This window comes from Moschus berezovskii, chromosome 7, assembly GCF_049115385.1.
Source record: "Moschus berezovskii isolate FMDL1 chromosome 7, NW_MosBer_1.0, whole genome shotgun sequence".
Taxonomy (NCBI): Eukaryota; Metazoa; Chordata; class Mammalia; order Artiodactyla; family Moschidae; genus Moschus; species Moschus berezovskii.
The window spans coordinates 83,355,662-83,370,307 of NC_142466.1; the positions used below are offsets into that span (position 1 = coordinate 83,355,662).

Consider the following 14,646-nt stretch of genomic DNA (forward strand, 5'->3'; position numbering starts at 1 on the left):
AAAGTGAGCAAAGCCAAGGCCAGGAAAAAGGCACTCTAATGCCCAGATGGGTTGCTGTGAGGAGCAGCTGCTCACCAGCCTCCATCACCCTATCTTTGGAAATTCCCAGATGCCCGCCTCCCATCATCAAACTTTGCCTCATGTGGACGAACTCTGAAGTGAGAGTTTGGGTTTGTTGTTGGGCTTGACCCTGATGAGTTCAGCCCAGGACTCTTTTTGCCTGGGATACCCCAATGTTGACTCTCTAACCTGGTCAAATAAGACTTGGGCAGGGGAAGGCAGGCACCTACGAAGGACTGGGGCCGAGCCCGCATTTGGGCACAAGGCCGGTTGGCTGGAGCCAGGCTGGGAGCAAGCAGGTGGGGAAGAGAGCTTGGGCAATTGCCTGCAACAGCACAGAACAGTCACACCTGCCTTCCCTCGTGGCTGCTGGGTACCAGGTGGTGGGCATGTCAGGCTGCATACAGGGCTGAGACTGGGGCTCTCCCTGGGGCCAGGCTCCGTGTCTCAGCTGAGTGGAGAAAGTCTGTCAGCAGGTGAGAGCAGATGGAGGAACACTGGAGGGCAGAGGGAGGTAGTCTAGAAAGAGATGGCCCATGGGGCAAAGCTGGGGTGCAGTTGTGTCAGCCTGCTGCACTGAGGGGGTGCTTTCCAGCCCATTAGGCCATTCACAGCAGGGAAATGGGGACTCCTCGCGATCTGTCAGGCAGGGATGGTGGGTCAGATCCTAGACCCTGTGTGTGTCCTGACTGGCTCTCACACAGGAGACAGGGAGGAAACCTTCCAGCAGGTCATGTCTTAGAAGGGCGGATGAGCCAGCTGACCTTCAGCCCAGCCTCGGAGGGACAGCACCTTCAAAAGTGGCCAAAGTAAGGCCCTGAGTCCCAGTATCACACCCATTCCCACTCTGTCCCACCGCCTCCTGGCCGGTCCCTCAGCCTGCCCAGGCCAAGGATCCACTTGTAAGGGATTTAAATCTTCCCTGGTCATTTATTTGTCAACTTCACTAATTAAGCAGTGTTAATTTCATTTACTGAAAATGGAAATTCATCCACCTCATTTCTCCCCGTTCATCCTCCACACACAAAACCCATCACTCCTCAGCTGCAGGCTGTGTAAAATTTACAGGACTAATTATGTTGTCAGGTCTCTTTGTAAATACAGTCCATAAAGGCCACTGTGCTCACCGGGTTGTAGTGCAAGGGCATTCCTGTTGTTGGTTTAATTACTGGTTAGTTATTTAGGTTCTCAAATGTTTGCCTCATTTTCCCTAAATCAAATTAAATGTCCCGCTTGATGTATTCTGTCTCCAAGGCCTTGCTCTTATTTCCCACACTGTTTAAATATCCCAATTCCTAATTGGGTGAGAGCTCTAGGAAAAGCCCAGATGCCTAGAAGGCTAGATCCAGCCTGGCACCACAGTGTCAGGGTTACACTGGCAGTTTGGAACCCTGTAACACTGATGTCCTTTCTTGGGGCAGCCCTGGGCTTGTCCCCTGCCTTTGGAGACTGAAAATCCTAACCCAAGGGACAGTCTGTGCCTAGAGTCCAAGAGGGCAGGGCTGGGATGTGGGAAACTGAAGAAGGGTTTCCTTATTGTCATCAGGAGAGCTGGGGGTCATTAGTTTCCATCCCCCTGATTTCTGGAGGGACTGCTTCCAAATCACCCTAGAAAATGTATCATCTGTGGCCTGTTGGGCTGCCCCCCGCCACAGACCTGCTAGCCCCACATCGCCCCACTGTGAGACCAGAGAAGGAGAAAGTGATAGAGAAACCCACAACTTAAATGTAACTGGATAGGGAGCCTTGTAAGTCAGAAGCAAAAGGTCCCTACCACACATGTCAGACTGCAGACAGGACATGGCAAAAACCTTCACTGCTGGGGGAGGAGGAGCCTACCATTTATAGGGGAACTGACATCGGGTTGGCTCATCAGTCACCAGGGAAACCAGCAGGGTGGGGGGCAAGCACTTAGGTAGCTGTTGAGTAAGCCCTGTGATTAAGAGGATTGGAAAGTCAGGTGAGCAGGTGGAGGTAAAGCAGGGGCTGGTTGACTGGGGAAATGTGCAGAGAGCAAGAGAACAGCCATCTTGAGTGACCTCTCCCTCTGATTCCTAAAAGCAGAGTTTGGGTCACACTTCCCTGTGACCCAGTTAGTTTCCTATATCTGCAGCAACAATATCCACGAACATAAGGGCTTTGTTGCTGTTCAGTCATTATATCACACCCAACTCTTTGTGACCCGGCGCACTGCAGCACACCAGGCTTCCCTGTCCTTCACTATCTCCCAGAGTTTGCTCAAACTCATGTCCACTGAGTCAGTGATGCCATCCAACCATCTCATCGTCTGTCGTCTCCTTCTCCTCCCGTCATCAGTCTTTCCCAGCATCAGGGTCTGTTCCTATGAGTCAGCTCTTTGCATTAGGTGGCCAAAGTATTGGAGCTTCAGCATCAGTCCTTCCAATGACTATTCAGGGTTAATTCCTTCAGGATTGACTGATTTGAACACAACGGCTCAAAACAACACAAATCTATTGTCTTACAGTTCTGGAGGTCAGCCTCTAAAATGGGTTTTGCTGAGCAAAAAGTCAGGTGTCAGCAGGGCTTTGTTTCTTTTGGAGGTTTGGAGGGCCATCCATTTCCTTGTCTTTCTTAGCTTCAAGGCTGCCCGTATTCCATGGCTTGTGGCCTCTTTCCAGCTAGCAAGTGCCTCATTCTGACGTCGGCTTCTGGTGTCAGTGCTCTGACCTCCCTCCATTTTAGATGCCTGCCTCCCTCCTTCCCTTATAAGGACCCCTGTGATTACACTGGTTCCACCCAGATAATCCAGGATAATCTCCCCATCTCAAGGACTTAACTTAATCACATCTACAAAATCCCTTTTGCTGTGCAAAGTAACATATTTATGGGCTCTGGGGATTAGGACACGGACATGGGGGGAGGTCATTTATTCTGCCCACCACAGCCCCTCCGAGTGCCTCTTACATGACTTAATAAGGGAATCATCAAACAGCTGCTGCCTTGGGCTCAAGCCCTGGACCGAATTCATCAGGGAGCTGCAGGAAGAGAGGAGGAGGCCTGCTGTCTGTCGCTGGTTTGGCACCCTTGTCTCTGCAACTTGGCACCTACTTCTCTCTGACCACTGGCCTGGCTTAAGCCGGATGCCCCAATGTGCCCTCTGCCTGCTCTGCACTCCCTGAATCCTGAGCAGAATCCCAGGCTTCTCCTGACAACCAGGATTCTCCAGAGCGGCCCCCTACCATCTAGAGCTCTGGGCAGGGGTAGAGTAGGGCACTGCCCAGGCCCCAGGAGAGGGTTCTGAGGGCAGTGAAAGCTTCAGTCAAATGTGGAATGAAGCCACCCTTCCCCTGAGACAATGGCTTTCTGAGAATGGCCAGATCATGCTCTATTAGGGAGGTGACTCTCCTCCCCCAAATCTCCTGAATCATTGAAGGCCAGAGTCAGAAAGGCCATAGAGATTATCCAGCAAAGCAGGGTTAGCAGGAGGCAGCTCTCCCTCTGAAAGAGGAAGCCTGCTGGGCCATGCCAGGCCATGCTCCATCCTTTGGTGGCAGGCTAAGGAAAAATCTGCTCACAATAGTAACACACCTATAATAATAGAGTACAGGTAGAGGAATTCCAGGGGGTAGGTGGGCAGTCATAGTGGAGAAGCTGAATGGTCTAGAAGGCTTCTTGGAGAAGGCAAAATTACAAAATGAAACTAAGGCCAGACCAGTGGCCCTCCCTCTCCCCCTTCTTGGAGTCACAGGCCAGATGATTTATCGCCTCTCCCTTCTCCCTCGCTCTCTCCCTTTCCCCCTTCCTCTCTTCCTCTTTCCCTTCCACCCAGCCAACATAGATTAACTGAAATCCCATGGCCCAGAGGAACCTGAAATTCCTTCACCTGCCCCAGACATCAGGGCTCCTGCCTCTTTATATAATGGAGTGTGGAACTGGGGGCTTCTATCTGTGTCGCTGGATCTTCCAGTCCTGCGCTGGGGAGCCAGGTAGTTTGTGGGATTCAGGATCAAGTACCCCAGGGCCCAGGGCTCTGTGAGCCTTGAACGTGATGGGATTCTACCACTCACTGGGAACTGAGGCACTGGGAGTGACCTTGAGGTCAGTGTCTTAGTGGGACTTCTGGTGACCTGGTTGGTGGCATCATACTGGGAATGACGGCAGGCTGGGCAGTGATGTCACCAGGACTGCTGGTAGCCTCAGCGATGATGTCACATGGAGACCACTGGTGGTCTGAGTGGTGATGTCACTTTAGGACTTTTGGAAGACAGGATGATGCTCTCCTGTAACACTGTTGCAGGTCAGGGCCCTGATGTCACCATGGGTACACTTATAGGATAGAATAGTGAGGGTTCATAGGGGTCCAGAGTCAGGGACAAGAACATAGAACATCATAGAATAAGATGGAGAGGAAGCCCTAGCTGAATGAGAGTTTTTCTGGTGTGGTTTGGCAGACAAAGCCCTGAATTGGAATTCAGGAAACACATGGTCTAACCGTGATTAGAAGCTGTGATCTTTATGTCAGGACGGCTTGTTTGGTTGAAAGTAACAGAGACCACTTGAGCCAGGTTAGGAACGGGAGGCTTACTGTCAGGATGTGTGTGGCCTGGGAGCACTGCAGGATCTAAGGCTTTGGTGTGGCCGGCTGCTTGCTCTCTGTGTCCCTGTCTTATGAGATCCATGCTTCTCTCTGCCAGAACTTTCCTCTCATCACAAGTGGCTGCCCTGGCCTTTACACATCCCCTTGTCCAGATTCTGGAGGGATTCTTTGCTTTGCCAGACACCCCACTGCCCCCAAAAGTCCGGTGCCCCCTTGCCCTTCTTTCTCTACCTTCATGTAAAGTTTGGATTCATGCTGTTACCCTGAGCAGGGTAACTAAACAGGATGTTGGGTGTGACAAGCATCAAGTGATGGGTCTAATGTACTCGGGCACATAATTTCTACCCCCTGGGCCTCAGTTTGAAGTGAAAGTGTTAGTCGCTCAGTCGTGTCTGACTCTTTGCAACCCCATGGACTGTAGCCCGCCAGGCTCCTCTGTCCATGGGATTTCCCAGGCAAGAATACTGGAATGGGTAGCCATTCCCTTCTCCAGGGGATCTTCCTGACCCAAGGATGGAACCCAGGTCTCCTGCATTGAAGGCAGATTCTTCTTTACTCTCTGAGCCACCAGGGCTTCAGTTTATCCACCTATATAATCTGGGGGCCATAGTTGAGCATCTGGTGGTTCTGGGAGCAGGTCAGAGATGTTCACACTGAAGAGTTACTGAGCCAACCTAGGGTTTCCAACCCTCCTTTCCTGGTTCCACTGGTCGTGAAGGTTCTGTGCACCGTGTGGCAGGGCAGGGACTGCTGGAAGTGTGTCTAGAAAAAATGAGTCATCACTGCTGTCCCTCAAGGGACCAGATCCCTGGGGCATAGTGAGAGCAAGTGTGGGGATCACGCCTGCCTTTGACCCTTGGGGCAGCAAGGAGAGCATCCAAATCCTTAGCCTGAGCATCTGTCACCCAACTGCCTACCTTTTCAATCACCTCCTGCCCGCCCACTCCTTCTATCAGTCTTGCTTGGCATCCAGGCCACAGGGGGTCCAAGGCATCGATAACTCACCTCTGGCCTGGAAGTTCATAGTTTGATTACCTGGTGAGGGCTTGCCCATTCAGCCTCAGGGGTCTGGCTCCCTGTCACCACACCAGGAGCCGCCAAGAGCAGGCCCATGTCTCCAGAGGGCTGTGTCTGTCCCTGCCAGGCTCAGCCCAGAGGGAGGCCCCAAACAGGCACTCAGGATTTGGGTAATGAACAAAAGGAGCTACAAGGGACTATCCCACTGCCCAGTTCAGTTTCCTTCATGGTCTGATTGGGAAAGACACTCCCCTCAGCCAACTGTAGAACTCTCCCCGAATTGAACAGTCAGCTCTTGGGGCTTACCCTGGACCCTGCGAGGTTAGATACTGCCAGCTCCAATCCCTACCTCAAGGCCAGTCCCCTACTGGCTTGGCAACATGCCAGGCACAGGGTGACCAGCCTGGCCGCCTCACTTTCCCCAGAGCAGAAGCCTTTTCCTTCCTGAACCACAGTGTGCCTCCCTGTGGTTCAGGCTGGTCCCTGGTAACTTCCACTCCAGGGGCAGCCACTCCTTACGTAGGAAGCCACCTGTGCCTATGACTGGGGAGGGGTTCTGTTGACAAGTAGCCAAAGCAAGGGAAGATGGGCCTCCCTGCAGGCAGCTGCGCTGGTGGGTGTGCCAGCTTGCTCACTGCAGGCCACCCTGGCTCCCAGGAAGCATCAGCTCTGTCTGCAGCAGGCCCGGGGCGAGGGTACCTGGGACGGTGGTAGTTAGCTCATGGCCAGAGTCCAGGGAGCCCAGCCCAGTCGCTTTCTCCCCCCAAAAAGGGGCAGCCTTAGGAATAAGACAGAGTGACTCAGCAAAATTTACCAAGTTGGGGCTGCCTCCCTTTCTTTCTCACCCACGGGCTCCACATCTCAGGACTGGCCGTTTTATTAGGAGGGCCGGGTCTGCAGTTGCAGGGGTCAGAGGAGCTAGCCCTGGGGGCCCAGGAGAGAGCCATTGTGTCAGCTAAAAGGCTGCCTTAGCATAGGGCCCCCAAGAGGAGGGCAGGGGTTTGTTCTAGACATCCACCTCGCCAGCTTTGGCTCCTCTGAGCTTGGGAAGGGTCCTGGGCTGGTGGCGGGAGAGCCAGAACTGAGGGCAGGGGCTGTGTTCTGTTCAGTGACTGCATGATCACGATGGGCGCCAGGTGAGCAGAGAATGAAAGACTGGTATCACCGCTTCACCGGGGGTGGGCAGGGAGAAGGACGTCTGCTGAGTGGTCCACTGTCGACCACCAAACACTGTGCCCAGGCCAGAGGGACAGATAACATGGTGGCCTACCAAAGCCCCGCTGGCTGGTGTGGGACGTCTCGAATCTGGGAGCAAGTGTAGAGCTTCCCGGGTAGCTCAAACGGTAAAGAATCCGCCCGCAATGCAGGAGACCGTGGTCAGGAATTTTCCCTGGAGGAGCGCATGGCAACCCATTCCAGTATTCTTGCCTGGAGAATCCTATGGACAGAGGAGCCTGGCAGGGCTAAACACTACAGTCCATGGGGTCGCACAGAGTCAGACATGACTAAGCAGCTGACACTTTCACTTTAGAGCTAGGGTTCGGCTGCAACTGGGGACGTGGGACCGGAGGGTATGGGAAGATACCCACAGGTGGCTAGTGTGGGACCACACAGACAATTCCATGTTAGTCCAGACGGAACCCCTGTCCTTGGCTGGGGATGAGGGGTACACGGCCATTATCCCAGCACCTAAGCACAACAGATGGGCTGGGCATCTAGGGATACTGCTCCATCCCAAGGCCACCCACATCCTTCACGTAACAACTCTTTGAGCTGGCAACCCCCTTTCCTGTACCCCCAGGGAGACTAAGGAGAATGACTGTCCATCCTTCAAGTACACCTGGTCACCTTGTCTGTTGCATCCCCTGCTGAACCCCAAGGAGGGGGTGAGCCAAGTCTCATGGTTCCATTTTGCAGACAGAGAAGATGAAGACCAGAGAGGACCCCCCCACCTCCCCACACTCTCTGTGGGAGACAGAGGGGGGCAGGGCTTGTCGGCCCTGTCGGGGAGGGGCTGGGACTTGGGCCCTCCAACCAATGCCGCCTCTTCCCTGGGACAGATGACTTCATGAAGCAGAGCCGTGGCATGCTGCTCTTATACAGCATGAAGAACCCCAGCTTCCCCGAATACATCTTCAGCAGCGAGAGTGGCATCATGTGTCTGGACATGCACGTGGACCACCCCTACCTAGTGGTGGTGGGCCACTATGATGGCAACGTGGCCATTTACAACCTCAAGAAGCCCCACTCCCAGCCCTCCTTCCGCAGCTCAGCCAAGTCTGGCAAGCACACGGACCCCGTGTGGCAGGTCAGCCTCGGAACCGGATGGGAGGAGTGGGTGTGGCTGAGCGGAAGCGGGTGGGCCTAGGAGCCATGGGAGGAAGGGACCTTGGGGAGGAGAGGGCCACAGACCAGGGGTTGGGGACGACAGCTACCGGCTTAGAGGGCAAGGAGCCGGGAGTGAGAAGGGCAGAGGCGAGTATCAGGAGGCAAGAGGGTCTGCTGTAAGGGTGGTGGTTTGCTGCCCATCCATCTGCTAAGGACCTCGGATCTCTGAGGAGTGCTGCTCAATGACTCAGATTCGGTGGTTGGACAGCTCTGGGCCTGATAGGGCTCCAGGGGTCTATGAAAAGTGAAAATGTTAGTTGCTCAGTTATGTCCGATTCTTTGTGACCCCATGGACTATAGCCCGCCAGGCTACTCTGTTCATGGGATTCTCCAGGCGATGGCCATGCCCTTCTCTAGGGGATCTTCCCGACCCAGGGATCGAACCCAGTTCTCCAGCATTGTGAGCAGATTCTTTGCCATCTGAGCTACCCGGGAAGCCAGGGGTCTGTGGTCTTCCTCAACTGCCCACAGGGACTCTGTTGTGCCATCTGGGCTAGATTTGAGGGATCTCCCAGACAAGGATAGGTGCTGCTGGTTCTCTGCCTTCCAGGTGGGGCTGTAAGACCTGGCAGGTGGGGCCTGTGAGTACCCAGCTTCTCCAGATAGGCATGGAATGGGACTATTGTGGTTGCTGGGGCTGGATTTCACCCTGACTTTGCGTCTCTCACCTTACTGCACTGGGAGTGGGTTTCACAGTTTTGTTCTCAGAGCCTCTTAGCTCTGGCTTCACAGCCCTTCCTCACTGTGTTCCAAAGGTGTCCCTCCTTCTGAGCCTGGGCACCCTCACCCCGTGGTCTGGCCTGGGAGAATCTAAGCACATATTTCTGTCTCAAGTTGCCCAAGGCTTCTGGGGGGCTCAGACAGTGCTGGGGGTCTGTCTTCTCATTGTCCTCTGCCCCCTGCCCTGAAAGGGTCTGCTGGCGGGCTCTGCACCCCTGCCTGTCTGGCCCTGAACTTCCTGAGTCACGCGGATGCCCAGGCCCTGGCTTTTGGCCCCCAGACAGGCCTGAGTAGAAGGAGGGTTGTCCAGGCACAGGGGAAGTGAGGGCCTCTCAGCTTCATCCTTTACCCGGATCTGGGGCACAGTAAGGAGGCACCTCCTACCACCAAATACCCTCCCCTCAACCAAGGCCGGAGCAAGAATTGCAGCTTCAGGGGTTCTCTCCTCTGGAAAGCCTACCTCCTGAGTCATCGCGTCCAGGCACACGGGGCTCCAGACACGGGGAGGATGTCTGCAGAGACAATAAAGCCCAGGGAGAGAAAAGACTTGCTTTGATCAAACTAAACCAGCATCAGACCTGCCCTTGCTTTGCCAGCTCAAACACACAGCCCAGGGCCAAGTGCAGAGCATCTCAGGGTGGCCTGACTCTCCTCAAGCCCGGGAGAGGGCGCGAGGCCAAGGCCAACCAGCCTACTCCCTCTCTGCTCTGTTCTCAGAATCAAATAGCAAGTGGAAGAGAGAAGTGGGGCTTGCAGGAGACCGTTCCCCCTTCCCTGGACGGGTGCCAGGGAGACTGGATAGGGTGGCCTTCTGTTCTCCCACCATCCTTTGAGGAGAACAGGGCTGCTGCCTTTGCAAAACCGAAGACTCCGCGTTCTTGGCTGGAATCAGGGCTTGTGTCGTGGGAGGGGCCTGCCTGTCTCTGAGTCCTTTAACGACTTCCTGTTCTCGTCCTTCGCTTGTTCTCATTCCCTCCCCGCTTCCTCATTTCTCTCTTCATTCGTCCATTCATTCAGCAACTCCTGCCTGTTCACTCCTCTGGAGGCTGATGATGCTCAAGGGTTTGGTCTCCGGAGTTCCTGGCGGGGACACACAGCAGCCAAGGTTGAGCAGATAGGGCATGCGCTAAGTGCCAAGGAGGGCTGAGGATTGTCCGAAGTGCTGGGGGATGAGAAGCAGGGACTGGAAGGCCAAGGAGGTCTTCCTAAAGGAAGAAGCACCTGAGCAGAATTGTGAAGCATGAGGAAGTATGCCCTGATGAAGAAGGCTGCAAAGGGGTCACATGCACCAGAAAGACACGGGCACAAGCACAGGGGCCTGCTGGGAAATGATGCACCATGGGGAGCACAGTATGCAGGACAGGGAGGAGCAGCGGGACCTGAGAAGAGCCTAAGTGCCCAGTCCTGAGTGTGCTTCTCCAGCAAGGAGGAAGCTTGGATTCTACATGTCAGTGGTCTCAAATGAAGTGTTAATGCATGCATGCTAAGTTGCTTCAGTTGTGTCCGACTCTTCGTCACCCCATGGACTGTAAAGCCTGTCATGCCCCTCTGTTTATGGGATTCTCCATGCAAGAATACTAGAGTGGGTTGCCATTTCCCCCTCCAGAGGATCTCCCCGACCCAGGGATCAAACCCACGTCCCATACGTCTCCTGCACTGGCAGGCGAGTTCTTTACCACTAGTGCCACCTGGGAAGCCTGGTGTTTGAAGTACAGAAGCTCAATGTATTAGAAAGATGAGAGTGGGGCTGCTCTGATAAGATCAGGGTCCTGATTGCTTGAGGGTCCCCTGTCATCACTCCCCATGTCCCCTGAGCTACTTTCCCAAGGCTCCCAAGAGCTCCTCCCAGAATAATTTGAAAATCACTGGCCAACCGTCAGAGGATTTTGGGGCAAAGAAATCGCACAGTCATGCAGTGTCCTGGAGATATCTTCCAGCTGCAGCATGAGAGCGCTTAAGACTGAGCCGCAACAGGGGCAGCAGAGATGAAAATGAAATAGGGTTGAGAGCTGTTGAGTAAAATCAAGAGAAGGAAGTGACTGGCTGGCTAAGGGGGAAGGGAAAGTTGGTGATGGCACCTGAAATTCTGGTTTGGGACAGCCTGTAGGATGCCACAGAATTCTGGCCAGAAGTTAATACAAGAAGCCAGAGGAGGCGTCCTACAGGCAGTTGATTGTATATCCGGGAGCTTGAAGAAGAGCCGGGGCTCGTGAAGGAGGTGTCAGAGACATCAAAGTCTTAGGTCCTTCTTCAAGGGACTATGTCTTGGGAGAAATCAGAGAGATTGTTTTCCATCTCAAAAGCCAGGCTGGGGGCTGAAGGACTTTGTTCTGTTGGTAACAGGGAGCCATGGAAAGTTTTGGAGCCAGGGACTCCAAAGAGGACAGGGTTCCAGTCCCACGGCACAGGCTGCCTCCCATCTGGGTAGCGTAGCCTTGTTCATGCCCAGCTGGGAAGCCCCAACCAGCAGCGCTCTGCAGAATATGTGTGTGTGAGTGTGTGTGTGTGTGTGTATCCTCTGCTACACTGGGGTAGGAGGCAGGAAGGATATGAGCAGACCCTGGGGTCAAATGCGCCTGCCCTGGTGAGAGAATGCAGAAGAGAAGGAATCAGTGATGCAGGCCTCTGTCTCCTCCCTACCGCCTGCTTCCTGGGCATTCGTTCCTTCTCTCAATCCCACTTCCACCTGCCCCCTCTATGCCCTCTTTATTCCTACCCTCCCACCCCCACTCCAGGAGCATGTGTGCAACTTGCACACACACACACACACATACACGCACAACTGCAAATACACGCATCACCCCCGACTGGGCATCAGGCTGCTAAGTGGGGTGTGAAATACAATTTCCATGCGCGCCAGCGGCCACTCATTAAACACTTCCCTTTGCAGCTCCCCTGTGCCTCTTATTATCTGGCCTTTGACACCCCCATCTGCTCCCCCCTTTAAAGGGACGACCTTTACACAGAAGAGGGAGCTGTCTCGGCATCAGGACTGCTCTGACTTGTGCCTCACAGGCTGTGCAGTATTCTAGGCCTCTTGGTGAAAGCACAAAAGAGCAGCCTGCCCAGACAGGCCCAGGCAGGACGAGGTCCGCCCTCCTGCAGTTCTGACAGCCAGGCCTGGGGGGGGGGGTCCCCTGGAGAAGAAATCCCCTCCACCCTGCCCCCCCACATACAGTGCTCAAGAGCCAGGTTACAACTGTGGTTACAGACAGAACCCCTGGGTTCCCATCTGCCCTTATTGGGCCTCTCCTTGTGACGGGAAAGACGGTGGTCCCAGCACAGGAGGCCTGGAGGCTGGAAAGCTCTGGGCACCCAACCCCGCCCCAGCCCTCCCGGACACAGCTCTGCTGGGCCTCCACATCTGGCAACAGAAACTTGAGCCTCAAGCGTGTCATCTTCATAAGACAACAGCTCTGTCTCCAAAACACTTTCCCATATGTTTGCTTCCAGCCCGGAGAAGATGGGTGGGGAAGGATTATTAACCCCAATTTGCAGTTGGAGAATGCAGCTCACATCTGAGATGCTGGGAGCAAGATTTTAGAGGCATGAGCTAGTGGTGAAGTGAAGGTGGGAACAGAAGAAAGACTACCTGGAGAAAAACCAAGCCTGGATGGGGAGGGAAGCAAGCAGGAAAAAGCCCCCCAAGAACCTTGGCACCTTGATTCCTAGAATGATGGCTATTACTTATTGAACACTTAATATCTGCAGTGTTCTGACCTAAAAGCTTCACATTCATTATTTCATTTATTCCTTACAACAAACTCATGCTATTATGGTTTCTGTTTTAGAATGAGGAAGCTGGTTGATGGGCTCTCGACCTAAGGAGGTCGAACGCAGAGCCACTGCTTTCTAACAACTTGTTACAAAAATAGCTTCCTATTCTGTGTTGGGGTTTGGGAGCTCCCCGCCCCTTTCCCCATCCCATCCCCTTACTCCCCTCCACCAGTGGCTCAGATAGTAAAGATTCTGCCTGCAATGCAGGAGACCTGGGTTCCATCCCTGCATCGGGAAGATCCCCTGGAGAAGGGAATGGCAACCCACCCCAGTATTCTTGCATGGAGAATCCGCATGGTCAGAGGAGCCTGGTGGGCTACAGACCATGGGGTTGAAAAGAGTCAGACACAACTGATCAACTCACACCACATACGCCCCACCCCCCATACCCCACCAGAAGAAGGGCTTGTTCTACATCCGAACGGATTCCCAGGAGTTTTTCTAAAGGAGTAAAAAGGGGCCTGCAGATGGGGGTGTTTGAAAGTTAAGGTCACAGTGGACACCTTCTTTCCCTTTGTAAACAGTATTTTTATACTTCATCCTCACCATCTCAGGTTTTATACATGGAATCCCACAAATGGGGGTTTTCTGTTCCTCCCCCCATGTGGGTGAGGGTGAGAAAAAGGTACGTATTTAAAGAAAATAAAATTTAATAACAAGTTTCTCTAAACAAACAAACAAAAAACAGGGCTCCTAGCAGCCAACACAGAGAGGAACCAGGTACCTCCCCTGCTGAGCCCGGGGACTGGGGTAGTGCCCCACTGGCACATTGCTTCAGGGTGCTTGGGATGGGGGGGGCGGTGAGTGAGGAGGGAGGGCAGGCCCATCATGGGGCCCTAGGAAATGGGCTCCCAGAACTGGCTTCAGGGCCTCAGAAGGGTCCTTGAGTGAGCCCTGCTCAGCTCGCAGCCCTAACCCGACACCCTCGCAGGGCCCCAGAGCTCACAGCGTGGGATGTTGCAGGTCAAGTGGCAGAAAGATGACATGGACCACAACCTCAACTTCTTCTCTGTGTCATCTGACGGCAGGGTCGTGTCTTGGACACTCGTGAAGGTGCGTGAGTTTCCCAGGAAGGGTCATGCAGGGGTGAAGATGGGGAGTGGTGGGAGCCAAATGGCAGGGGGACTTCAACCCTGCCGGTCCAGCCCCACCGGTGTGCCTCCCCCTCCCTGTGTGACCGCAGAGTGAGCTGGTTCACACTGACGTCATCAAGCTGAAGGTGGAGGGCAGCACCACGGAAGGTCTTGAGGGCCTGCAAATACACACAGTGGGTAAGAGCCCCTGTACCTCATCTCTGGCCCGGCCACATCACCCGGGCCCAGAAGGTCTGGTCCTCCCTCTTTCTGCACACCCCACTTCCCCTCCTGCCGGGTAGGAGGGGGTAAGGAGAAAGCCTGGTCCTGAGAAGTCTGCAGACCCTCCCTGTTTATGCAGATCAGGCCCCTGTTTGCCCAGATTCCCATCCCTGTTTACTCAATTCCTCCCCTGTTTATGCAGACGGTATCCCTGTTTGCACAGACCGTATCCCTGTTTGCAGACCCTGTCCCTGTTTACCCTGACCCCGACCCTGTTTAACTCAATCCCCACCTTGTTTATCCAGGCCCCATTCCTGTCTGCAGAAGCCCTGGCCCGTTTGCAGTGTCCCAACTGCCGGGCTCTAGCAGCAGCCCAGGGACCCAGTTTCTGTTTGCCCGGCTGGCTTCAGCCCTCATAGTACCCAGACTCAGGCTGTCCTGGGGAGGGTCTACTGGGTAGAGGTGGATGCTGGGGGCCTCCCTCCCTTCTAGAACTGGCCTAAAGCGGTTCCCTCTTCTCCCGAAGGCTGCGGCACTGCCTTTGACTTCCACAGAGAGATCGACTACCTGTTTCTGGTGGGCACAGAGGAGGGAAAAATCTACAAGGTGAGGCAGTGCTGTGCCAATGCCAGCTTCTTACAGGGCCACTAGACCTGGGAGCTTGTCATTCTCAACAGACCATATTCGGATGGATCTTGGGGCTCATCAGTACTAGAAGGCTTTGTAGGGAAAGAGAATGCATTGCTTTCTTTTTTAAAAAAATGTGTTTATTTTTAATTGAAGGATAATTGCTTTACAGTATTGTGTTGGTTTCTGCCAAACATCAACATG

The 14,646-nt window shown here is 54.1% G+C and overlaps 1 protein-coding gene across 1 annotated transcript in view; it reads left to right on the plus strand.

The window, feature by feature from the left end:
* DNAI1 (dynein axonemal intermediate chain 1) overlaps positions 1–14,646 on the plus strand; it is a 70,710-nt gene that overhangs the window by 46,757 nt on the left and 9,307 nt on the right. Inside the window, exons 13-16 of the mRNA XM_055427916.2 lie at positions 7,696–7,943; positions 13,484–13,573; positions 13,704–13,791; positions 14,342–14,421. Of these exons, the coding sequence (XP_055283891.1) occupies positions 7,696–7,943; positions 13,484–13,573; positions 13,704–13,791; positions 14,342–14,421 (506 nt within the window). The remainder of the gene's footprint in view (positions 1–7,695; positions 7,944–13,483; positions 13,574–13,703; positions 13,792–14,341; positions 14,422–14,646) is intronic.